Below are 26,602 nucleotides of genomic sequence, written 5' to 3'. Positions count from 1 at the left end.
AGCCCAAACTAAAACACGTCTATCTGGTTTGATTTTTATTTGCAATGAGTATCTGCTCTTTTATGATCAAATATGAATAAAAGACTTTTTCATACAAAGATGGTCATTTTTTTCCACACTCAAACTGACACGCTGCTCCTTGCAATATTTTCAGAGGGGGTCAGTGTGGTTGTAAAATGACATCTTGTTTCATATGACATTTGCCAGTGACAAGGGCCCTCCTCTCACTCACTCTGAGGTGAGGGCTGGCTCACGAGCTGCTCTGTAATTATATCCTCCATGCCACGCCTCTGCCTGCCTTGTTCTTCTAGTTACATGAGCGTTTGCTTTCTGTGAACGTGCTGACTTCACCCATCCTGTAGATCATGGTCTACAGCGGTGCCCAGTTCTGCCAACGTCACCACGTCTCGGAGAGGAGTGTATTTATAGCACTTCTCGTCTCCATCTGTGCGTCGGCATGCCAGTTACTCTCAGACATCAAGCGATCTTCTAATAGCACACATAAAATTGACAGAGAAAGGTTGCTGTTTCCATTTAGTCTTTAAAATCTCTCCCATTTGTTTAGGAAATAGAACCTCTGGTACTTTTCAAGTAGGAAAGACACTGATGTATAATTACATCCATGTTGATACCATTCATTTCTGCATCTACAGTTCATAGGACACTTTCTCATGTGTTGTCACTGAAAAGCATTTTGATCCTTATGATAACCTGGTGAGCTAGACTGGGCAGCTATTATTATTCTCAACTTAAAGAGAAAGGAATTGAGATTCCGAGTTTAGTGATTTGTCCTGGATCATCCAACTGGTAGGTAGCAGGTGGATTCCAATTCATCAGTGGGTCTAAACCTTGGCTGCACAGAGTCCTGGGGGCTTTTAAAAATTGCCCGTCTCTTGTTGTCACCATGGCCAGATAAACAAGACTCTCAGGAGAATGAGGCCCTGGGTATTAGAATTTAAAAATAAAATCTTTCCAAGGATGACCTTGACATGTAGTGAGGCTTGAGACCACTGCGATCCATAGGTATAAATAAGGCAGTCTCCTGTAAAACTCCCATGTGTTGATTCATCACCAGGGTTAAGAACTCCCTCTCACTGGCGTTCTACAGTGGAAGAGAAGAGAAGTCTTTCCACATGGAGTCCCCACCAGAGGATTGCTCGTCAAGTCACAAAGGGCACGACAAGCCCTCTGAGGCTAGCGAGAGATGGCTGTGCACCGTCAAGAGGGGAACTGGTGGTAATTTGATGCAGCGCCCCATTTTTAGCATTCCTTTTGCACAATACAATGTCTGACTTTTGCCAGCAAAGTCTGCCCACCTGCCAGCAGATATCAGCACTTGCAAGAGAAATTCCAAACGAAGAAAATCTTTTCTGTCCAATACTCAGATGAGCTCAACAAGCCCAGCGCGCCTTCAGTGGATGCTCTCCTTCCAAGCGTGCTCGGGGATCATAAGTTCCCACAGCACACTTCGTGTCTTTACCTTATGAGGCCTGGTGAAGAGAGGGCTCACAAAGGCCAATGATAAAATGAATACACTTTTCTCAAGTGTAATCTCTGGGGGATTAACAAACACAGCTGTTGAGTTCAAGGATCCTGGGGCATGAGCGACGCCCCACAAAAGTCCATGTTTAAGAGCCTTCGTAAATCCCCGAGAAGGGCTTATAAAATGGAACAATGCGGTTTGCTCTTCTTCGTTTTCAAATGCCCTCATTAGAGAGACTATTTGAGGGATTTGGTTATTCACTAAAATATTTATGAAGTGCCTGATATGTGCCAGACGGGGTTCTAGGGGCTGGGGTTGCAGGATGAACAGGTCAAGCAACCTCTACCCTCATGGAGCTCATGTTCTGGTCAGGGTGACAGGCAGTAGACAAGAGAATATCCAATGTAATGTCAGGTAATTGATAAGTGAGAGGCTGGAGAGGGATGAGGTGGTGCTATTTTAGAAAGGGTGACGAGGAGAGACATCCAAGAAGAACCCTGGATGAAGCAAGGGAAGGCACCATGATCGACAGTTGCAGGTGCAAAGAACAAACAGCAAGTGCAAAGGCCCTGAGATGGGAGCATGCTGGTGTCCCTGAGGAACGACAAGGAGGCCACCAGCTGGCTTTCCAAAAAGATGCCCTAGTAAGGAAAACAGAACCAATAATAATAATAACAACAACAATAGCTAATGTTTACTATGGATTTACTATGTGCTGGGCACTGTGCCAAGTCCCTTATATGGACTAACCATCTGATTTGATCTTCATAGGCAGGCATGCCTATTATTATTCCCCTTTTACAGACAGGAAACTGGGATTCAGCAGTTTAATAACCTATCCAAAGTTATCAATAGCCTGACATGACATATGGGAATTCAAACAGGTCTGTCTGCTGTTAGAGCCCACATTTTTAACACGTTGCCATAGGGCATGTTTTACATAGAAAGAATTAAACAAGTCTTTCCATTCAGCCACGACATTCAAGAAGAAGAAGATTAAGACTAATGATGAGAGCTTCAAGTGATCTTTCCAAAAAAAAAAAAAAAGTGTCCTCCTAATAGCCCAGCCAGCTGCCTGAAGTGGAGAAAACTTTCTCTTCCTCTAAGTGTGGAGCATCAAGTTGGAATTTCTGCTTTCTGCAGAAAAATCTGGGAGGAACTACAAAACCTTTCCTTCGTGTTCTTTGAAGAGCATTTTCATAGTCGCTTGGTTTTTATCCTGGGCTGTTTTCATCATCTATTTTCTACCGAACTATATGGGTCATCTCTAAATAGAAAGGAGTGGTTTTTCAGGGGAAAGAAAATCAAGTTAAATCAAATCAAAACACATTTGGACCCCCATCTCTTTTTCTTTTCTTTTCTTTAATTGTGGTAAAATACATATAACATAAAATTTACTATCTTAACCATTTTTAAGTGTACAGTTCAGTTGTATTAACTACATTCATAGTGTTGTGCAACCATCACCACCATCCATCCCCACAAACATTTTCATCTTGTAAAACTGAAACTCTGTACCCATTATACAATAACTCCCCATTCTCCCCTCTCCTCAGCCCCTGGCAGCTACAATTGTATTTTTTGTCTTTATGATTTTGACTACTCTAAATACCTTAAATAAGTAGAATCATACAGTATTTGTCCTCTTGTGACTGGCTTATTTCACTCAGCATAATGTCCTCCAAGTTCATCCATGATGTAGCAGATGTTAGAACTTCCTTCCTTTTTAAGACTGAATAACATTCCATTGTATGTATGGACCACATTTTTCTTATCCATTCACCCATCAGTGGGCACTTGGGTTGCTTCCACGTTTTGGCTGTTGTGAATAATGCTGCTATGAACATGGGTGTGCAGATATCTCTTCGAGACCCTGTTTTCAATTTTTTTGGGTATATGCCCAGAAGTGGAATTGCTGGGTCACACGGTAATTCTATTTTTAATTTTTTGAGGAACCTCCATACTGTTTTCCACAGTGGCTGTACCATTTTATATTCCCACCAACAGTGCACAAGGGTTCCAATTTCTCCATATCCTCACCAGCATTTGTTGTTTTCTGTTTTTTTGATAATAGCCATCCTAATGGGTATGAGGTGGTATTTCCTCGTGGTTTCGATTTACATTTCCCTAATGATTAGTGATGTTGATAATCTGATGTGCTTATTAGCCATTCATATATCTTTGGAGAAATGTCTATTCAAGTCCTTTACCTACTTTTGAATCAGGTTGTCTGTTTGTTGTTGACTTTTAGGAGTTCTCTATATATTCTAGATATTAATCTCTTATCAGATATATGATTTGCAAATATTTTCTCTCATTCTGTGGACTGCCTTTTTATCCTGTGGATAGTGTCTTTCTATGTACAAAATTTTAAAATTTTCATGAAGTCCAATTTGTCTATTTTTTCTTTTATTATCTGTGCCTTTGGTGTCATATCCAAGAAATCATTGCCAAATCCAAAGTCATGAAGCTTTTGTCCTGTGTTTTCTCCTAAGAGTTTTATTGTTTTAGGTCTCATATTTAGATCCTTGATCCATTTTGAGTTAACTTTTGTATATGGTGTTAGGGAAGGGTCCGATTTCATTCTTTTGCATGTAGATATCCAGTTTTTCCAGCACCATTTGTTGAAAAGACTGTTCTTCTCCCCATTGAATGGCCCTGGCACCCTTGTAAAAAATCATTTGACCATATATGTGAGGGTTTATTTCTAGGCTCTCTATTCTATTCCATTGGTCCATATGTCTACCTTTATGCTAATACCACACTGTTTTGATTACTGTAGCTTTGTGATAAGTTTTGAAATCAGGAAGGGTGAGTCCTCCAGTTTTGTTCCTTTCTCAAGATTGTTTTGGCTACTCAGGATCCCTTGAGATTCCATGTGGATTTTAGGATGGGTTTTTCTATTTCTGCAAAAAGCTCTATATTTACTTTATAATTACTATACTATGGAATATTAATTGTTTATACACTTTACTTAATCCAAAAGATGCTGCACAATTCCAGGAAGAAAACCCTCAGCTTCTGGATCAAAAGAGTAGAGCTTCTAGATTGTATCACAGATACAATCTTCACTGTTTCATCCAGCCTCCAGCTATCAGGAGGGTTATACACCTATAGGCCCAGAGCTGTCTAGGCCAGTGGGATTAAAAAAAGAAACATGTAACAAGTGGCCACTCAATCACCATTTCCCAGGCTTCTCAGAGCCTCAGAGGTCTGGTGTATATGGTTGCAAATGGTGCCCCTTTCCCCAAGAGTCATACAGTGCACAACTCAGACAACAGGACACAATAGCCTTACCTTCTCAGACCCTCCAGCTCAGTGTCCACACAACTCCATCTCCCCAGGCATGCTTCATGCTCCCAATCTCTTCTCTGTCTTTCCACTCTCCCATCAAGAACTGCTCCTAGGCACACTTGCCTACATTGCTGGTGCATGTTAAGTTGGTCTAGAGGCTAGACTCTAGCCTCTCTAGAGGGTAGTCTAGTAATAATTAGCAAAACTCTGAAAAAAAGCACTTACTTTTTGAGCCATCAATTCCATTTCTAGCAATTAATCTTATAGAGAAAATCAGATAAGTGTGCAAAGACATATGAACAAGGATGTTTTTCATAATATATTTTATATAGGAGAGAACACTAGAATGTCTGACCATCTATGGTTAAATATATTATGGTTTAGTGCATTCACAGAAAGGAATATCAGAAAGCCATTAAATTTGTGAGATAGATCTTTGTGTACTGACAAAGAAAGATATTCCCACTGTACGGGAAGAGAGCAGGCACAAAACAGTATTTATCATCACAGTTTTGAAAAAAAAATTCCTATATGAACAGGAAAAATTCTAGAAGGATGAATATATCATGTAATTTTTAAAAACTTGTATGTATTATCTATTTTTTTTCACAATGGATATGTATAACAAACAATAAAAATAACAGATATGCTTTAGAAAAATTTGCTCCCTGGGGTAGGCTTCCCCTCTCCAGCCATGGCCGAGCCTCCAGCTGATATAGGCCACAGTATTTCCCTGGGAAAAATTGGGACGGTTGCTCTACGCGAATGGACCCATTTTTTAACTGCCAATATCCTCCTTTGTGTGTGAATAATCAAGAGTCTAGACATTTTTATATTGAAAACTGCAATTGTCAGGACTCTGGAATGTGACAGAAATCCCTCTTGAAGAGGATTCCCGGGTACAGCTGAACCCAGGCGCTCCACAACGTCCTCGGGGCTCAGCCCCGTCCTCTGTCTCTCAGCTCTGCGGGCCCCTGCGGTCACTTCTCCAGAAGGCTCTCCCCGCAGCGGCAAGATGGTTACTGACAGCCTGGCCTCTCAGCAACCCCCGTGGAAAGCAAGCTGCTCCATCCCCACGACTCCTATGAGAGCCCCAGAATGGAGTTTTGCTAGGTGGGACCGGCCTGATTTAGGTCCCCTGCCCATCGTGAGCTAATTCCTGTAGCCAGAGGGATGCAGTATTGGAGATTGCAAGCTGGCCCACCTCGACAGCTGGAAGCGGGGTCGGGGGCTATCCAACTCTAAACCCTGTCCTCTGTGTTTATACCAAGCTGTTTCTCCTCAGGGGCGCCTCTTCACCCCAGCTCAGTTCACTGTAGACAAAGGTATGAATGCACAGATCCTCATTGTTCTCTGTGGTGGAGTTCAGGATCTCCAATTTTTTTTCTAATTTTGCAAAGCCACAAAGGGGCTGCTGGAGCAACCTCGCGCTGCATTGTTCATCAAAGAACAGCAATGATTGATGGCCTCTGTGGTTCTCAGCGCCTGGAGCGGGAGGTGATGTTGGGAGGAGGGGAGAAGGCATGCCACGCTGCCGTCTAGGCTGAGTTAGAATAAAATAAAACAAACAGGCAGAAGGCAGAAAACACCAGGAGCTTATTTAGACAGAATAAATATTCAGTGGATTTATCTGGTCTCTGCCTCCTAAATCATTAAAGAAATTTCAATCATTACGGCCCATGCGAACCTCATTTGAACTTCACGAGCGAACAGTTTTCTCTATCGATTGTTACCTACTGCTTCCAGGGTTTCATAAGCAGGAGAGCACCACTGATGAGTAGTGTGGCTTATCGCCAATCACACTTCAGAAAGGAGTGTGTTCAGAGCACCAGATTTCATTCGCAATATCCAAATGGATTTTTAAAAGCCCACTCAGTTTTGCATGTTGAAACAATCTGGCTTTCTAATTGTTAATCTAGTATTTTGAAAGAAGAAAGAAAAGCATGCCTACTTCTACAGAAGTGCTTAATATCTAGTAATAACTATCAGGAACCTATTTACAATACTAATTATAAAGTCACAGCTACCAAGAATGGATCACTACACATAGCTTTTCACACCACGTGACATTTCTGTTAATATGGTTGGTTAAAATATATTTTTATGTGATGTCCAGCCAGTTTTGTAACAAGTGAGGATGTCAGATTTGTGCATTTTAAAACTTCCTGGCAAGAATATTATTCAGTCTTAGAAAGGAAAGAAAATTTGACACGTTACAATATAGATGAGCCTTGAGAACATCACGCTAGATGAAATAAGCTAGTCACAAAAGGACAAATACTGCATGATTCCACTTATACTAAGTAGCTAGAGTAGTCAAAATGACAGAGACAGAAAGTAGAAGGGTAGTTGCTAGGGGCTGGGAGAGGGGGATAGGGATTACTGTTTAGTGGGTACAGGGTTTCAGTTTAGAAAGATGAAAAAAGTTCTGGAGATGGATGGTGGTGATGGTTGCACAACAATGTGAATGTGCTCAATGTCACTGAACTGTGCACTTAAAAATGGTTAAAATGGTAACTTTTATGTTATGTATATTTTACTATACAAAATTTTTGTGGGAAACTATATTTTTTCCTTCATGGTATTTAAGAAAATACAAGTAAAGGTTTTTGTTAATTTTGAAAAACTTCATGGTAAGTGTACTAAAAACTACATGGGAGTGTGTAAGGAGAGAGAGCTTGTATGAGTGCTGGCTGTAAAGAGAACACATCATGAATTCCTGAAAATCCCTTTTTTTAGTCATAGGATGTTTAGTTGTTACTGACAAAACCAGGCCAAAAATCAAGAACTTGTATCAAAAGACCACAGAGTCAAAAGTAATAAAATGGTTTGCTTCATATTATTTTTTCCATAATATTTATTTGTTTTATTTATATAGGATTCACATACTGTAAAATTCATCCTTTTAAAGTTTACAATTCAGTGGTTTTTATTATATTCACAAAAGTTCTGCAACCACCACCATTATCTAATTCCAGAACATTTTCATCACCTCAAAAAGAAGCCATTACAGTCACTCCCCATTCCTCTCTTCCTCTAGCCCCTGACATCCACTAATCTAGTTCTGTCTACGGATTTGCCTATTCTGGACTTTTCATTTAAATAGAATTATACAATATGTGGCCTTTTGTGTTTTGCTTCTTTTACTTAGCATAATGTTTTCAAGGTTCACCCATTTTGTAGCATGTGGCAGTACTCCATTCTTTTTTATGGCTGAATAATATTCCATCAAATGGACGTACCACATTTTGCTTATCCATTCATCAGTTGATGGACATTTGGATTGTTTCCACATTTTGGTTATTGTGACTAGTGCTACTATGAATGCTGATGTACAAGTGTTTGTGTGGGCAGATGTTTTCAATTATCTTAAATATATACCAAAGAGTGGGACTTCTGGGTCATAGAGTGATATCTCTATGTTTAACTGAGGAGCTACCAGACTGCTTTCCAAGTAGCCGTACCATTTTACATTCTCACCAGCAGTGTGTGAGGGTTCCAAGGTTTCAACACTCTCACCAACATTTGGTGCTGTCTTTTTGATTACAGCCATGCTAGCGGACGTGAAGTGGTATCTCAGTGTGGTTCTAATTTGCATTTGCTGATGACTACTGATGTTGAGCATCTTTTCATGTGCTTATTGGCCATTTGTATATATTCTTTGGAAAAATGTCTATTTAAATCCTTTGCCAATTTTGTAATTGGGTTATTCGTCGGGTTGTGAGAATTCTTTATGTTAGATCCTTGACTGACATAGGATTTGCAAATATTTTGTCCCATTCTGTGGATTATCTTTTCACGCACTTGAAGGTATTCTTTGGAGACAAAAGTTTTTAATTTTAATGAAGTCCAATTTATTTTTTTCTTTTGTTACTTTTGCTTTTTGTTATGTAAACTATTGCTTAATCTGTAAATCATGAAAATTTACACCTGTGTTTTCAATTTTATAGTTTTAGCATTTTCATTTAGGTCTTTGATTAATTTTGAATTAATTTTTGTATATAGTATGAGGTAGGGGTCTAACTACATTCCTTTGCGTGTGGATATCCAGGTGTCCCAGCACCATTTGTTGAAAAGATTATTCTTTTTCTATTGAATGGTCTTGGCATCCTTATTGAAAATCAATTGACCATAAACATAAGGGTTCCTTTCTGGGCTCTCAATTCTATTCCATTGATCTATATGTCTATCTTTATGCCATGACCACTTGACTACTGTAGCTTTGTAGTAAGTTTTGAAATAGGGAAGTGTGAGTATTCCAACTTTGTTCTTTTTCAAGATTGTTTTGTCTATTTTGGGTCCCTTGAATTTTCATATGAATTTTAGGATTAGCTTGTCAATTTCTGCAAAAAAAATAAGTCAGCTGGGATTTCAATAGGTATTATGTTGAATCTGTTGATCAAATTGGGCAGTACTGTCATCTTTACAATATCAAATCTTCCAGTCACTGAACACGGGATGTCTTTCCATTTGTTTACATTTTTTAAAATCCCTTTCAACTGTGTTTTGTAGTTTTCAGTGTGTGTCTTGCATTTCTTTTGTTAAATTTATTCCTAAGTATTTTATTCTTTTGGATGCTACTGCAAATGGAATTTTTTTAAATTTTATTTTCAGATTGTTCATTCCTAAGCTTATAGAAATACAATTGATTTTTGTATACTGATCTCATATCCAGCAACCTTGCTGAACTTGTTTACTCTAATTTTTTTAGTGAATTACTTAGGATTTTCTATATAGAAGATCATGTCATTTATGAATAGAGACAGTTTTACTTCTTCCTTCCCAATCTGAATGCCTTTTATTTCTTTTTCTTGCCTAATTTCCACGGCTACAACCTCCAATACCTTGTTAAATTGAAGTGACAAGAGAGGATATCCTTGTCTTATTCCTAATCTTACGGGGAAAATAGCCAGTCTTTCATCATTAAATATAATGCAGCTGTGGGGTTTTCGTAAACACCCTTCTTCAGGTTGAAGAAGTTTCTTTCTATTCCTAGTTTGTTGAGTGTTTTTAATCATGAAAGCCTGTTGGATTTTGTCAAGTTCTTTCTCTGCATCCATTGAGATGATTAGATGGTTTAAATTAATTTTTAATTAAAGAAAATCATACTAGTTCTCTTTTTAAAAAAATTGTTCAGTATATGTAAGGCTAGGTCTCCCTACTTCTTTCCCAGCCAACCCGATGTACCCACTGTTGTCACATTGCTCTGTCTCCTTTCAGATATTTTCCTATGCATGTCTCTGTGTGTGTGGGGGTGGGTAGCTGTCAAAAATATACATGTTTTGAAAAAACATGGTAAAATATATATATTCTATTTCTTCTCCCTGAGATATCCTCTTGGTCCAAGCTGACACTCCAGTGCCCCATCTTTCTTTTAAGGCTGAGATCAAGTCCCTCTTTTCCATGGAAACTTCCAAGGTCATCCCACACATCATATATCTTTTCCTTCTAGTGACAACTTGGATCTTTTCCCCTCACTTGGCCCCCTTCGGTTATGTTCTTAGCACAGGAGATGTTTGGCTTTGAACAGCATGAACTTTCGTACAGCATACACTGACCCCCTATACATCTTTTGTACCTTGAGGAACATTTCTAGCTATTGTATAAGGATGGTGCTATAGCCACAGTTAAATCTTGAGCCACTCTGACATCTTTTATACAGCAGGGTTTGTTGGCGTGATGAGCTGAATTCCACTATCTTACAGACTATGTTTTTCATGCTGTGCCCATAACACAGGCATCCTGCGTGTGGTGAAGTGGGGGTAGGGGGGTCTTACTGCATGGGAGAATCAGTGACAGAATATCCCCTTTTATAGTTACATACTGGTTACATACCAGGATTCTGGAAGAAACAAAATCTGAAAATCACTATTTTATTGCATTCTGCTCTTTGTTTCATAAAAAGGAACAGAAAACAGAAAAGTAAAATTGCTGATTCTAGTGTAACAAGCGTAAGTCTCACAAATGAAACAGACTGATGACAAAGATGGAATTCAAGAAGCATGTGGAAGCCAGGAATCTTTCGCCTCGGTTGGCCATCACTGGACTTAAGCTAACCCGCTGGTGTTCAATTACGGAGGAAAAAGACCACATTTATAAAATATGTATAAAATGCTGAAAACCTATGTCATCAAAGATTATATCTAAATCGTGGGGTATAATAGAGAGTTTTGTAACTGGTTTTTAACTCTTTGGGAATAGTCTATTCCTTATAATGTGCAAGTCTATTATTTAGCTTTCACACTTGACTTCAACCCATGTTTTCAGGAATGTGCCATGAACAAAAAGAGTGGCATGAGGACAACACTGCCTCAGACAGTAAGCTCCTTGTAGTCAAGGACAGTCCCATTTAATGGTCACATAACAAATATTTTGCTGATTGATTAATTAATTGTATCTCATTGGAATTAATCTAACATCTCGATGGAGAACTCTTTACCAGTGTGTTCACCTCAGTCTGTTTCTCCTACACCAGCTCTGAAGAGAGCATCAGTATGGAGATCTTTGGCCTCCATGTATCTCCACTGGGATCTGTTCCTGTGGCGGTGTTTACCACCACTGATAGCAAATCTAAACTCATTCCATTGATGTCTGACCCTCACACTTGGGTGGAGCCATGCTGCTACCTAGAATGGGAGCTTTGTGTTTACCTGGAAGCTTCTTAACATTGATACTCTAATTGCCAAATAATCGGAGAGGATGTACACTTTTCAGCACAAGATACACATGCCACAGATGGATTTGGTAAGAATTTTTTAAAGTACATCCTTCCTGAAGGGCCACACGACAATATGGATCAGGAGCTTTACAAAGAAACGCACCTTTTGACCTAGAAATTCCACTTCTAGAATTCCTCCTACATAAACAACCAGACAAATGTACAGAGATGGCTGCACAAAGATTTATACTGTAGCTTTTATTATAACAATGATAAATTGGAAATAACCAATAGGAAAATGGTCAGAAAAGACAAGTTTTAAAAGAAAAGGTTACTTTCTATATGTAACTATTTATATATTATTCTATGTATTAAGATTTTTGAGGTTTGGAAAGTTTTACACCAAAATGTCAACAATGACAGAGTTATTGGTGATTCAAAATTTTTTTATTTGCTTTATCTGAATTATCTGAGTTTTCTCATTTCTTTCTGAAGTGAACACGTACTGCTCTCTGTCTGTACATAATATTATTTTTTACGCAATACAAGCCAGTCAACCCAACTTTAAAAGGTTGGATGGTACTTCAAATGACAATTGCAAAATAAGTTTTAGTAGAAATTCTAAAGCACTCTTCAGGATCTATTTTACAGGGAGTCCTGTTTCTGAGGTCTGGATATTAGATGAAGTTGAAGCAGAAGATATTATAGCTAAGGGTTTTCCCACGGGCCTCCACATCACAAAAGCTCCCCATCAGGCCACATACCGTAATTGCACATGACTCTTACCAGATAGGCTCTCCAGAAGGACTGGATGATGAGGGCTGCTTCCTCCTCCGTCAGCAGGAGGGAGAGTGGCATCGCTGGCCGTGGGCTGAAAAGCAATGAAATGGTCACAAGCCCATGAGAATCCGTCCTTCACCCTCAGCAAGGCCTTTGACAACATAATAGCCTCTCTGATTAAGTGCCTCGGCCATTCCCATTCTTAGAAAGCAACAATGTCATTTTTGATAGAAAAATTAAGCCTGAGTTAGCATGTTTTATTTTAAAATCTGGGATGGATTTTTTGTTTTTAACCAGCATAATCTTAAATCACCGTTAGCCTGCTCTGCTTTGAAGGGCTCAGGTTACTAAAGTTGCATGTTAGTCCTCAAGGTGCAACACACATGTTATTGCCATAAGGCTATATAGACATAAAGCAAGAGACAGAGAGAAGCGACCTTTATATACTGCAGTATGACAGAGATATAATAAAGGGCTCTTTTTCCAACTTTCTATTGAAGGGAAATTAACTAGTCCTTCTTTACCTGAAAGGAAAATATTGGAATTTATCTCTGTTCGGTGTGCATTCCAGTTTAACGTGGTTTAAATTCAAGCATATTTTTAAGTTAAGTTCTGTTACTACATCTTAATAAGCAATAAAATATCTCAAGTGCTAGGTCAGTTGACAGTGTCTGCTCTTGTGGGATTTTTAAGATTATGATGAGATTTTTGATCATAGATACCACGTTTAAAAATCATGGCTAAAGGTTCTTTTCTTTTTTTTTTTTTCCCTAAAAGTTTTATAGAGATACTAACTGCTGACAAGATCTTACAAGTCTAACTTAATTCTGGTTCCTTATGTTTCCCCAAAGCACAGCTACCCCTGAAAAGCAAGAGTTAAGACTTTTCAGATATCAAAGAAAGAAATCTCTGAAAGGAATGTGGGTCACAAGGAGGCTGCTCCCAGGGCAGGATCCCCAGCAATGACCTTGCAAGTGAGGGACTCGCAAGTCCCGGCCACAGAGCCCTCCCTAGTGACAGCCATCATTTGGGTTTACAGTAACTTCCGCTGTGCAGATGTGGACTAACCTGCCGCAGGTCACACAGCTGGTAGGGGGCCTAATCAGGAACTGGGCCCAGACCCATCCAGTCCCAAAGCCCAGGCTTCCCTCACAACGCCGTGCTGAGAGCACATCTCAACCAGGCAAGCACGTACAGATGCCCAGCAGGGCACAGACTGCAAGGCTAAACAGCAACAATGCACGATTCTCCAGGATCTGGGGTTTTATCTCCCAAACTTTGACTTAACAACAACAAACTTCCCTCGATATGTACAATTGTGTGAATGAATGAATGCTCTTTTGAATTACTCCAGAATAAAGAAATCAAAGCTGGGAAGAACCTTAAAGGTCACTGAGATCATTTCTAGCAAGCAAAGTGTTCCCAAGCTCTGGTTCTCAGGCTGGGCCAGTCCTTTCTAAGAGACCAAGTAAAGGAGATTCTTCTGTTTGTTTGGAGACATAATTACACCCTTAAAATGACAGCATTGTTAGAGACCTTTCCCTAATGTTCTGTTTCCATTTTTATTTGCATGATGTGGTGGCTTTTTTTTTTGGTTCTGTTTTTGTTTTCACTTCTTGCCTAATATCCGGTTTTCTGGGCTGTAATGGAACATTCGTATTTTGCTGGAGGCCTGCCACCGGAGGCACATCGGCTCTCACTTTCCACATTAGATGTCTCTCCTCATCCATCGTCCTTATTCTCTAAATCACAGTTGTGTGACACCAACAAATCACATCCCTGAAGTAATTCTCCTTCACGAGTTAAGAGTCAACAGCTTCTAGAGAGACCTTGGCGCTTCTAAGGAGACCCTGGAAAGCTGGCAGTGAGTTTATGAGAATAACACTATCGTGCGTTCAAACTAGCTGATATTTACCGAGAGCTTTCCGGACTCCCCTTCCACCAGCCTCACTCCTTGTGCTCCGGCCATGCAGGCCCTTTTCATCTCCTCAAGTGTGCCCTCCCACCTCAAGGCCTTTGCAGAGTAGCTTTCTCTGCCTGTAACAGCCTCCTGCCCCCAGCCAGGGGCACTGCATATGGCTGTGCAAGCTGCTGCTTACGGGCACCCAGCAGATAGGCCAGAGGGCGCTGAGACCCCACCCACCTCTGCTTGCTAAGCCGTGCTCATGGGCGTGGGGCCGCATCTGCCCTAGTGTGGGGGTGCCTTTTCCTAATTTGCTCAAAGGCACCTTAGGGTTGGGGGAGGCTGACACCTCTTTCTCCTGATTCACTCTTGTTCTTTCTTCCCATTTCCACTCAAGTGTTAGGGAAAGATGTCCTGTGATTAGGTCAGGGCCCAGTGGAGCTCTGTGTAATTTTCCTCCCTAGTCCTTGGCCCAATTTGGAGACACCAACCCGTGTGATTCTCAAATTAATGCCCAAATCCTCCACTGGACTGAACACTCCAGAGCGCAGAGACCAGGCCTATGTTTGCTGTTCCCGGCACTTAGGACAACATCTGGCTCGTAGCAGACACTCAATAAACATTTGTGGCATCAGCCTCTGTGCCTGGCACAGGGCACTAAGCACTTTCCACACATTATTTCATTAAACCCCACAACATTAACAATTAGCTGTTGTTATCCTTCTTTTAGAGCTGAAGAAACTGAGGCAGAGAGGGGTGAACTGACTTGACCGAGGTCACTGCCCATTTCCTGCTGAGATTGCAAACTGGCCAGGAGACAGAGGGAGTGGCCAAGGAAAAGAGAAGGGCAGCCCACAAGGTCACTAACATGGAATCCAGGGTCTAGCAGCTGCAAGTGTGAAACAGAAGAAAACACAGTCGTTTGCCTAGAAGAAAAAAATGAGAGGGAGAAAAGCCATGATCACAGAAAATGCCCTCTTCATTAATGCTTACAGTAATAACTCAGCAGGTATGCCTTTGTCTGAAGCTCCACGGGGATATCCTGTGTCAGGACAGCAGAACAAAGTGGAGTTTGTCACTTGGATCTGAGGGGAGGTTTGATGGCACTGTTCTGCTCAGTTGCAATTTTCCTGCTTTAATGTTTTTCTCAACTGATGTCATGAAATCCTCAGAGTAACAGTATTCCCAGTTTGGAATAGCAGTAGGAAAGGAAACTGCAAATCTGGGGACACAACAAGCCCGGCCATCTCGACAAAGGGCTTTTACCAGTAATGAAATCCCGAACCACTTTGCATCACAATGACATCTCCAAAAAGTGAAATGAGATTTCTAATAGGTCTTTAAGCAGTAAGATGAGACCACCTTGAGTGACATCCCTGCGTTCATGGCTAAATAATGGGGCGCTGTCTCCTGCCCAAAGCAAGAATAAGTATGAGAAAGCCAGCGTAAATCAGGCCAAATGAAAAGGACTTAATCTTCAGGGCGTAGCGCCTGGGAATTATCAATCATTTCAGCAGGCCCGCCTGAAGGGACGGAAGCCAGGCCAGGCCCTTTTCTCTCTTTTGGAATCAGTGCCACTGGCTTCAGGTCAAATAAAAATAGAGATGGAGTGGAGGCAACAGCCCATCATCAGGGAGCCAGGGAGGGGAGGGGAGAGGAGCATGTCAATCACAGGAGAAGGCAGCTGTGGCTCCCTCTGCAAGGGCTTAAACTGGACATCCTCAGAGCAGACGGGTTTACATATTCTAACCGGCAAAACAGTGCTGCTAAGTACGTTTCCAAGAACTGTCTTATTGGTAATGCTCGTTTGTCATGTCCTTCTCCTTTCTCCTCAAATGTGAATTAAATATATTTGAATGGTAAGAACCCATGCTAGAATTCTGAAAAGGAACAAGAATTTATTTTTCTGATTGTGTGGATGTTTATATGTATAACACACACACACACACAACACACAATTCTTTCCCCTTTTTTGGATGCTAAGTAAAAGATTTGCAGGACCTAAAGAAGATATAGCGTGCTTACAAAATACATAAGAGAATCTGAGAAGTTAGTCTGTATTAATTTCTCCATCCAGTTCTAAGACAACAGGTACTGTCCAAAGTGGCATTTAAGCAGAATAAAGCAGAAAGGAGGAAAGCTTGCTTTATATTGAAAATTGAATCTTGGAATCCAAATTCTACCCACTTTTCATTAGGTAAGAGATTAAGTTGTTTTCTTGGAACATGAGCACAACCCAGGCGCAAAGCCATTTACAAAATGACACAGGCCCTAAATCAGCCATCATTCATAGAGCCTTTTAAGAACCCAGTATTTGATATAGTCTACCCATTGTATTCAGCAAAAGAGATTACCCAGTCCCTACCCTCAGCCTTCACTGGTTTCCCAAACATTCTGCGTTGGAGGCATCACAGCCTTGAGTAATGAACTTCGAATATTTGGAAAAAGTACATCTCTGGAATCTTCCAGACATGTGGTGACTAGCCCTCAGCACAGAATCTCATAGGATTCTTTCAATTCCAGCCCTCTGTGAGGTGAGGACTAGCTCCCGAAACCAGGAGGGGAGAGGCGGCTGCATTACTCTCAAGCAGCCTCACAGCTCATTTAGAAATCACAGTTAGTAGGAGGTGATCTTGCTTTCGCCCCCTCACGAACTCCACCCTGCGAGACCGACAAGCAGTTATTACCCCAGCATCAGGCTGAATCATTCTCCTAAGCTAAACACAGGGTCGAGGCCCATCTTACCAACCCCGTCATTGGAAGCTACATATGGGTCCAGTGAACAGCGCTCACGAAACCACACGCTGCCAGACCACGTGCTCGCCCTTGGGCTGCAGGTGTAACTATCTCAAAAATCATGGCTGTGCTACTTGGTGCTTTCTGAGAAATACGCCCGGACTGCTATTATTTAGTCTCTCTGTAACTGGTTACATGTTTTCTCTAATAACAACTTAAGGAGACCTGCCTCCCCACAAGTCTCCCTCCTCCTGCTCCAAATAGCGAGCAAGGCAAGGGGGACGGGTGCACCGGAAGAGCAGACCACCTCCCTCCTCACCAGGAGGGGAGGCGCCTCACACCCCTTCCCACCCCTGCAGGGATCTTCACTTGTTTTGAGCCATGGACCTCTTTCCACTTCGGCAGTTTGGATTCCTTCTCAGAATAATGTTTTTAAAAACATAAAAGTAAATACAGAAGATTACAAAGCAAACCAATTATATTGAAATACAGTTATCAAAATGTTAAAAGAAAACAGTTGGTGATATGGTAATATATGTGCTTCTAAATTAGGCAGTAAATAAGAGCTAATGGCAGGTCAGTTAACTACTCCAGTTTGGAAGGAGCGACAAGTGTAAACGATATTTGAGATCACTGTAACAACGGTGAAGATACCTGATGGCGATTAGTGATGAAGTCACAGCCACTGTACGTCCTACTGAGGTTTCCTGGCCACATTCATAACTCAAAGAGAGGCTCAATTTCAGTTAGAGACTAGTGAAAACAAAGAGGTAATGTGCCCCCTCTTCCAAGTTCAGAGACCCTTGAATTAGAGAGTTGTGGCTGGAGCTGGGGAAAGGGGGAAAGATGAGTTTTACATCCAGGATGAGACTGAAGACTAAAGATTTAAAAATAAACAAGATGAATCCAAACAGTGAAATGTGACTATCTGAAAACAGAGTGACTGGGAATTTATGGAATTTGGCCAAAAAGCTATTAAAGGGCTGCTTCTCAGATGGAAGAGAGATTCTGTGTAATACAGTGGGGCAATTACTGGGGAAAAATTTTTTTGTAAAAGTTTCATATTTTTATTCCTCATAAGTTGTGATTCTTCAGTAAACCCATTAAATGTTTAAAACAGAACTCACTCCCCCCACTCCATTTCAGTAAATGGCTCCCCATTCAGCCAGTCGATCAGGCCTGAAATCTCCAAGTCATCCTTGACTTATCTCTCTCTCGCCCCACATCCAATCCATCAACAGGCTTCCTGGTTCCAACATCAAAATATATCCCAAACCCAACCTCTTCTTACTTCCTCCACTCCAAGTTGCCGTCACCTCCTGCCTCTCTGCTGCATTATTAGGGCTGACTTCAACTTCCCATCCAGCTGCCAGAGTGATCTTTTTAAAAAATAAATTGATTACCTCCACCTTCTGCTCAGAACCCTCCAATAGTTTCCTATCATACCTGGAACGAAAAAGAAAACTCCAAACACTTTACCACGGTGTCCAAGGCCCCACCCACGCTGGGCGCAGCCTGGCCAGCCTCCCTGACTTCATTCCTCCCACTCTCCCGGCCTCCCTCACCTCCTCTTGCCTCACTGGCCAAGTCTGTTCCTGTCTCAGGGCCTTCGTAGTGGCTGTCCCCTCTGCCTAGAATACTCTTCCTTCCAACCTTTGTAAGTTGGCTCCCTCTGCTTGTCATTCAGGCTTCTGTGCAAATGTCATCTCCTTAGAGAAGTGAACCTTTCCTGGCTTCTCTACCTAAAGCACTACCACCTCTGACCCAGCCCTGTGACTGTCTATCCACTTACTCTGCTTTATTTTTCTCCAAAGCGCCTGGGTCTTCTCTACACTATACAACATGTTTATTTGTTAGCTTGCTTATTGTCTGTCTTCCCACTATAACGTAAACTCCACGGGGACCAAGACTTTCTCTCTCTTCTCCTCCACTTCATCCATCGTACCTAGAATAGTGCCTGGAACAAGGTAGGCATTTAATAATTATTTTGGCCCCACTACCACAAATGAGGCAGTTGAGTTTTCCACGTTTGGGGGAATTGCAGGGGTCGGCACATCCAGAGTACAATGGGTGAGCCAGGCCCTGGGAAACCACCTTCGTGATCATGGCATCCTCCGTGCCGGGTAAGTAGACAACAAACATCACTGAGTGAATGAATATTATTATAGATAAGGAAACAGAACTTTCTTTAATGTCAGAATTTATCAGTGGCAGAGCTGAGGTAAAATGCAGCTATTCTATCTTTCACTTGCTGGGTCATTTTGCTACTCATGTTTCTTCTTCACTAAAGCAGTAACTACTATTCTCTTAAGATGAAGGATAAAATAAAAACTATCATTCTTGGGCAGGCCCCGTGGCTTAGCGGTTGAGTGCGCGCGCTCCGCTGCTGGCGGCCCGGGTTCGGATCCCGGGCGCGCACTGACGCACCGCTTCTCCGGCCATGCTGAGGCCGCGTCCCACATACAGCAGCTAGAAGGATGTGCAACTATGACATACAACTATCTCCTGGGGCTTTGGGGGGGAAAAAAAAGGAGGAGGATTGGCAATAGATGTTAGCTCAAAGCTGGTCTTCCTCAGCAAAAAGAGGAGGATTAGCACGGATGTTAGCTCAGGGCTGATCTTCCTCACACACACACACAAAAAATCTATCATTCTTTGAATACCTACTGTGAACACTCTGCAGTGGATAGCTTTAATTTTTATCTGCCCATCATACCCTCTTCTCTTCTTGTGGTTCAGCCCTCAGGTTTTGCTTCGTCAGATCCCCCTCCCTGAGTTGGGGGGAGTGGGGGTCACAGTGTCTTGCCCTCCCATGGCCGAGGGGTGCACCTGGGACCCAAGCTCAGCCAAGCAGGTGCTTTTTCCCTGGAATGGGAATCTTGAGTGGACTGGTAGAGCCTAGAGGATTCTTTCTGGCAGTGGTGTCTTGAAAACATGGGTCTGCACTCCCTGGACCCTTGGACCTGCTTTCTAAGGCCAGGTCCTTACCTTTTCCTTCATATCTGTGAGTTATCGTTTTTCTTCCGGTACATACCCTTTTTCTTAAGTAGCCCTTAACTTTCTGTTACTTGCAACATAGAGCTCTGACACCATCTTTAACCCTCACAGCAACCCTACAACGTAGGTATTATTACCACCCCCTGGTACAGAAGGAAGAGGAAGGCTCAGAGACGTGAAGGGATTCGTTCCAGGTTACCCAACTGTGGCCGGCGGCACAATGGCCCCCAAGATGTCCACATCCAATCCCCAGACTCTGTGAATACATATGATCCCTTACAGGGCAAAAGGGACTTTGTGGATGTGATTAACTTAAGGCTCTTGAGAGTATCCTGGATCATCCAAGTGGGTCCAATGTTGTAATCATTGTAATCACAAGTATTCTTGTGAGAAGGAGGCAGAAGGAGGTTCTACTGCAGAAGTAGATGTGACGATGGAAGCCAGAGGTCAGAGTGATGCAAAGAAGGGGTCAGAACGCAGGTATCCTCCAGAAACTAGAAAAGGCAAGAGAATGGATTTTCCCCTAGAGCCTCCAGAAGGAACTGATTTTGGACTTCTAGCTTTCAGAACTCTAAGAACTATAAGAGAATAAATGTGTCTCATTTTAAGCCACCAATTTTGTGCTAATTTATTAAGCAGCCATAGGAAACTACACACCAACTAATAAATGGCAGAGCTAAGACTGGAACCCAGATGTGTCTGCCACGCTGCCTCACATGGGCTCCCTGAGCTGTCCCCAAAGAGTCACCTAGAAACAACAGGAAGAAGGAAAGGAAGCAGTACTTTGTGCCCCAGAGAAAGGGCACCCACATGCCAAACACTCCAGCGAGAGGGAGGCACTTAGAGGATTCATGCATCCCGGCATGTCCCGAATTCAGGAAACAGCTCTCCGTCCTTCCTGTTTGAAGACGAATGCTCACATAAGGAGCAAAGACGATTTATTATCCTCATGAGACTCTCTGGCCTCTGAAATTACTGAGAAAGAAAGCTCCCCTTCTGTAAGACAAAATAAATTAAAAGGATGTTTTTCTTTCGACAGGGCATGACAGCAAATGTTCTGCCGTGCTACCATTTAATTATGATCTTTAGTGCAAAATGCATGCCGTTTCCTGTGAATTTTGAAGGCATGAGCATTTTTGGTCCCTCTGTTAACCTCAGCGCAAAGGGACCATCATACGGCCGGTGCTTGTCCTCAAATGCACGGTGACACTTTTGTTTTCACCTCAGTTTTTGGTCATTGGATACCTTTCACCAACATGAAAGTATCATGGATTTTTTTTCTTCTCTTTTTTTTGTCCAAGGGTAGAACTTAGCTGAAAAGACATTTCACCCAAAGCAACCTTTTCTTTTCTCCTCTAAAATACAACCTTTGTTTCATTGAAGGTCTCAGCTGTAATGATGTCTTTCATCAGCCTTCTCCTCTGGGACAGGGGACCAGATAGGCAGCAATGCACTTTTGTTCCTTGTGCTTATTTAGTGATTTATTTTTGCAAATGAATCTGACCAACTCTTTTCGGTCAAAATAAAAAGCGGAACTTTTCCTGTTCTTAATATGATAGCAAATAATTTCATTGCTTCTGATTGGCTGGTTGAGTCAGGACCCTATCCCACAAGAGAGGATGCTGCTGGATTCATAAACAGGAGTAAAGGCAACAGGAGATAGGATGTAATCCCCCGCTGTTGAAAGGTGGGGAGGAAGACACCCTCGTCAAGCGCTGATGAGAGTGTGCAGTAGATTGTATTACTGTTCCCGGTTTATTGCTCCTTTCGCTGGAAGAGAATTGGGTGTCCCTACTCTTTGCCCTACACCTTGCGGTCTCTCCCTGTGGGTGCTGTCAGCTTCCCTACAGCACTGATACCGAGCTCGGCCAGGGGACTTGTACTGGCCAATGAAACGTGAGCAGGAGTAACGTTCGCCATGGCATGGGTCAGCCATTGCTCTTCTCCTTCTGCTGTGAGCCTGAGGGAGGGGGTTGCTCCTTCATCCTGGGTCCCAGAATGGAAAGCAACGCAGAGCAGAGCCAAAGGTGACACGCAGCCAACATGTAACGGGGTGGGGAATAAACCTCTGTGGTTATAGGCACTGAGATTTGAGGGCTGTTTGTTACCGCAGCAGAACCTAGAGAAAGCTGACGGATTCAGAATACTGGAGGGTAGTTGGGGCAGCATCACGTACGAGCACACACCAGCCACGACTCTCTCACGTGCAAGTATCAGAAACCTAACTCAAACTGGCTTAAGAAAAAAATTTTTTAAAAAGGTATTTATTGGCTCACTAAACTAATAGGGGCAGAGTTGGCTTTAGGTATGGCCAGCTAGAGAGGCTGAAAACAATGCCACAGGGGCTCAGACTCGGGCCAGCTCCCAGTTCTGCTGTTATCTCAGGCACTCAAGCAGCTCAAGGCTTATAACCTCAAAGCTCCAAGTCTCGAGGAAAAGAGAGAGGATCTTTCCTGGTTGCTTCCCGAAAAATCTTGGGATTATCTCTGATTTACCAATCTGGGAGCAACCATGGTGGTCAGGGGGACTCACTTCTCGGACTGGCCTGGCCCGGGTCACCCAGCCCAGAGCCAGAGGTGGAAGCAGCTCACTGTCTACCTGGACTGACAAGGGGAGAGGGGTGACCCTTCCAGGAACACAGGGACTTCTGTAACCAAAAGAGGGGGGAATCAGTGCAGGGCTGGAAAAAACATAAATGTCTACCACAGAAAGCAAGACAATGGAATAAAAAGAAATAGAATAAATACTCTTTAGTTTTGCAATTGTTTTTAATTTTTTTTTTTTTTTTTTTGCTGAGGAAGATTCACCCTGAGCTAATATCTGTGCCAATCTTCCTCTATTTTGTATGTGAGTCACCGCCACAGCACAGCTGACAAGTGGTGGAGGTCCACGCCTGGGACCTGAACCTGCGAACCTGAGCTGCCGAAGTGGAGCACACTGAACTTAACCACTACACCATAGGGCCAGCCCCTGTTTTTAATTCTTAAAGTAACTCTGTAGATAATATGAAAGCTACAAAATAATATACAGGAGAAAATAAAAGCCATGTTCCTGCCACTTGGAGTGAAACATCCTTTTGAAAGACTTTTTAGGTCCAGAGTTATTTAATTCTATGATGATCCTTGATTTTAAACATTTCCTTTTCACTGCATAGTTTATTTAATATGTATATTTTATATATGATAAATCTTAGTTATCTTTATAAACCTAAGAGAATTTTTTAAGCGTTGTCAATATCTATATAAAATGGCTACATAAAATGCAGTTATTAAAAAAAAATCATGGAATAGAAATGGGTAACTGAGAAGGGGTGGACAGAGTGAAGAGTAAGTTAAATTACAGGGAACCTGTGGGAGAAGGCCCATCATTTATGTGATAAGCGATCGGCAGCCACCCGTGACAAATGGTCGCAACCGCCAGCTGTGATCTGACAATATAATGACATCGAGGATCGCAGACAGCTGGGCTTGGTAGCATTTGTCTTACCAAGAACATTAAAATAAGACCCAAACTCCCATTTTAGATGGCTCCCAGGCTGGCAGATAGGATTATTTGAGGCAATAAATGCTAATACACACAATATACAAAGGAGTCGCATCTTACAGGAGCTATTCTCTAAAATCAGGACATAAGATGAAAAGCACATTTAATCGAAATTTCCCCTTAACATACTTTAGATTCCATGTAAAGACACGGCATCATTCAATCAGTCTCGCACAGCCAGTTTTCCCCCGGTCTTAGTACTTAGTACCCTCTAAGTACCAGGTGATATAGGAGGCAGCAGAGCAGAGTAATTAACCATGCTCTTAGCAGCACGGACTCTGAGCCAGACTGCCTGGGTTCAGACCCTGCCGCTGCAATTTACTAGCTTGTGACCTTGGGCAAATAACTTAATATCTCGGTGTCTCAGTTCTTTCTCTGAAATATACTCGCCAGGACAGCTAGTACTCATGGACTATCCAGTATTCCCTTACATAGCTCAGCCTCCCTTGCAGTTGGTTTGGGGCCATGCTCCGTGAGGAGAGGTGAGAAGGTTAAGAACCTTCCAGACTGGGAAGGTTATGAACTAGAGTGCCTCCTCCATTCTTTTCTTCCTTTGCGTCAGTGACCTCAAAGATCACATGCTCCAAACAGCTATAATCTATAAGAGGGCTGTCCGACCTGCATCAGTCATTGTATGAGCAGAAATAAGCTGCTATTGGGGTAAGCCACTGGTATTTGGTTTTGTTTATAACTGCAACCTAGCCTAGCCTGGCCTGACTGATACAATGGGGAAAATCATATTTCCTACTTTGTAGAGTTGTTGTGTTAGTTAAATTAAGTAATATTTATAAATTATTCAAAATAGTACCCAAGTAAATACTATATAAATGCTTGGTAGGTAGATAGGTAGACAGACAGACAGAGACGGACAGACAGACAGAAGGAAGCTGTTGCCTTATGATTTGCTCATGTTCGGAGGGGCACATGAACCAGAACAACTAAAGAAAGAGCTGGATCACATGTCCTATTTTATGCTTCACCTCCAGAGTGGAATGGCAAGGGGGATTGCTTGCATTTTTAAAAATCTTATTTCTTTCTCTCTCTTTCCCCGGAGAGCACGTTGTTGAATTAGCATAAAGTAAGTACATGTATTGCAATCTAGCTATACACAAAATCTGTCTGTCCATGTAGACGGGGACCATGTTTATCTGTGTCATAGTTCCATGGCACATAGTAAGCGTTCAATAAGTGGGAGCCAGCCAGCTTATGAATTTGCTCCATAATTTTAGAGCACATTTAAGCATTCAATAAAGGTCAGCTGAATAAATGAACAAATAAATAACTTTTTCTAAATAGCTGGAACACACCTGATTGCTATATGTATCAGTAGTCGGAAAAAAATGTATTCCCTTAATAGCTGGTACCAGAATTCCTCTTAGGGAAGAAAATAGCTTTGTTTACATTAAAGACCATTTTACAGATGGAAAAACTGAGGCTCAAAGAGGTGAAGTTATCTTTGCCCAGAGTCTCACAGCTGGAAAGGGATCTTGGTTTGGAATGCAGAGTTGTGACTCCAGAGCCCAAGTTCCTAAATCCTGCACTATATTGCGGCCACTTCTTTGACTTCCAGGACATTCTTATACCACCCTTGACAGCTCCAGGATTTGACTTGCGGTCATCTTCAACCCATCCCCCAACAGCCTTCTCAGACACTTCATCAATTATACTGATGTCACTTCCAACACCATGGCCTCCAGTCCACAGGATTCCATGACCCCCATCTTCCCTCACGTCAGTCACTCAATAGAACGGTCACATCTTAGAATGGGTCATCACTGAAGACTGTCAAATCTCGACTTCCCAAATTCTTGATCTGATCATAACTCTCTATCCTTCCATCTTTCCCACCTACTCATTTCTGTATATATTATTTGCCCTTACGTGAGACTATGGTTTGGGAAGGTTATCGGTGTCCACCTAGAACAGGGTTCAGCAAACTATAGCCCATGGGCCAAATCTGGCCCACCACCTATTTTTGCAAATAAAGCTGTACTGGAACACAGCCATGGCCATTTGCTCACATATTGTCTATGTTGCTTTCATGCTGCAGTGGTGGGGCTGAGTAGTTGCAACAGAGACCACATGTGGCCTGCAAGGCCTAAAACGTTTACTATCCTCTACAGAAAAAGGTTGCTGACCTGACCTGGAAAGCCACTTCCTTATTCCCCAGGAACTCTGCGATTACTGAAGCCATGTTCCTAGGGCAAGCCCAGAGCTTTGACTGTGTGAATCCTCTTTCTCATTGTTGCTGGGGAGAACTGGGTTTGGCCTTGGAGGGATGCCTGGAGGGAGGATGAGGCTGATGGAAGGGAACTAGTTGGGGAGCTGTGCACGTTCAGAGCCAGGTCTTGGGAGGGGTAACCACGGCCTGCCCAAGCACCACGAGGCTTCACACTTGGCCCACACCTGCCATTCTCTTCTTGCCCCCGGGCCACGCCATTCGAGCTTCTCAGCATGATCACGTGAAATCTCAGTCTCCCTCACTGTCTGTCACTCCAGCCATCTCCAATGGAGAACAGCCCTCAGCCCTCCCAGTTCACTGCCAGTCAATGGATACCTCCTTGCCCACGGCACATCCACCATTCAATCAGGCGCTCACAAGGAGCTTTGGAAAATCTCATTGTTTCTTGTCCTTTTAATTTTTTATTATGGAAATTTCCAAAGATATAAAAGAGTAGACAGAAAGAAAAATGAACCCATGTAACTTTCAGCCAGTTTCAATTATACTGTTCTCCATGTCAGTCACTCAATGTAACTTCCCCCCAACCCTGTCTGTAGACATCATTTTATATTTCATTCATAAATATTTCAACATTTCTCTAAAAAGTAATAACCTTTTAATCATGACTATGAAATTATCATAGTTTAAATAAAATAACAATAATTCTTTATATTATCAACTATCTACTAAGGATTCAAATTTCCAATTGTCTCCTAATTTTTCTTTTTAGTTTGTTTCTTTGAATCAGGATCCAAATAAAATCCAGACATTGAAATTCTTAAAATTTTAAAATTTTCTGGGGCTGGCTCAGTGGCACAGTGGTTCAGTTCAAACAGTCTGCTGCAGCGGCCCAGGGTTCACAGGTTTGGATCCCGGGCATGGATCTACACACCCCTCATCAAGCCATGCTGTGTCAGTGTCCCACATACAAAAAATAGAGGAAGACTGGCACAGATGTTAGCTCAGGGCCAATCTTTCTCACCAAAA

The 26,602-nt window shown here is 42.2% G+C and overlaps 1 protein-coding gene and 1 non-coding gene across 2 annotated transcripts in view; both read right to left on the bottom strand.

Annotated features, from left to right (window-relative positions):
• The window catches only part of IQCK (IQ motif containing K), a 117,372-nt gene that overhangs the window by 46,554 nt on the left and 44,216 nt on the right, over positions 1 to 26,602 (bottom strand). Inside the window, exon 7 of the mRNA XM_087417064.1 lies at positions 12,222 to 12,306. Within this exon, the coding sequence (XP_087273190.1) occupies positions 12,222 to 12,306 (85 nt within the window). The remainder of the gene's footprint in view (positions 1 to 12,221; positions 12,307 to 26,602) is intronic.
• LOC147913574 (U1 spliceosomal RNA) lies at positions 18,822 to 18,985 on the bottom strand. The gene has a single exon (XR_015548647.1). It is a non-coding gene; the product is annotated as a U1 spliceosomal RNA (small nuclear RNA).

Source organism: Ceratotherium simum, chromosome 26, assembly GCF_057802395.1.
Source record: "Ceratotherium simum simum isolate JZ-2026a chromosome 26, ASM5780239v1, whole genome shotgun sequence".
Taxonomy (NCBI): Eukaryota; Metazoa; Chordata; class Mammalia; order Perissodactyla; family Rhinocerotidae; genus Ceratotherium; species Ceratotherium simum.
Note: the sequence above shows the minus strand (reverse complement) of the source record. Positions and strands in the feature narration are given on the sequence as shown.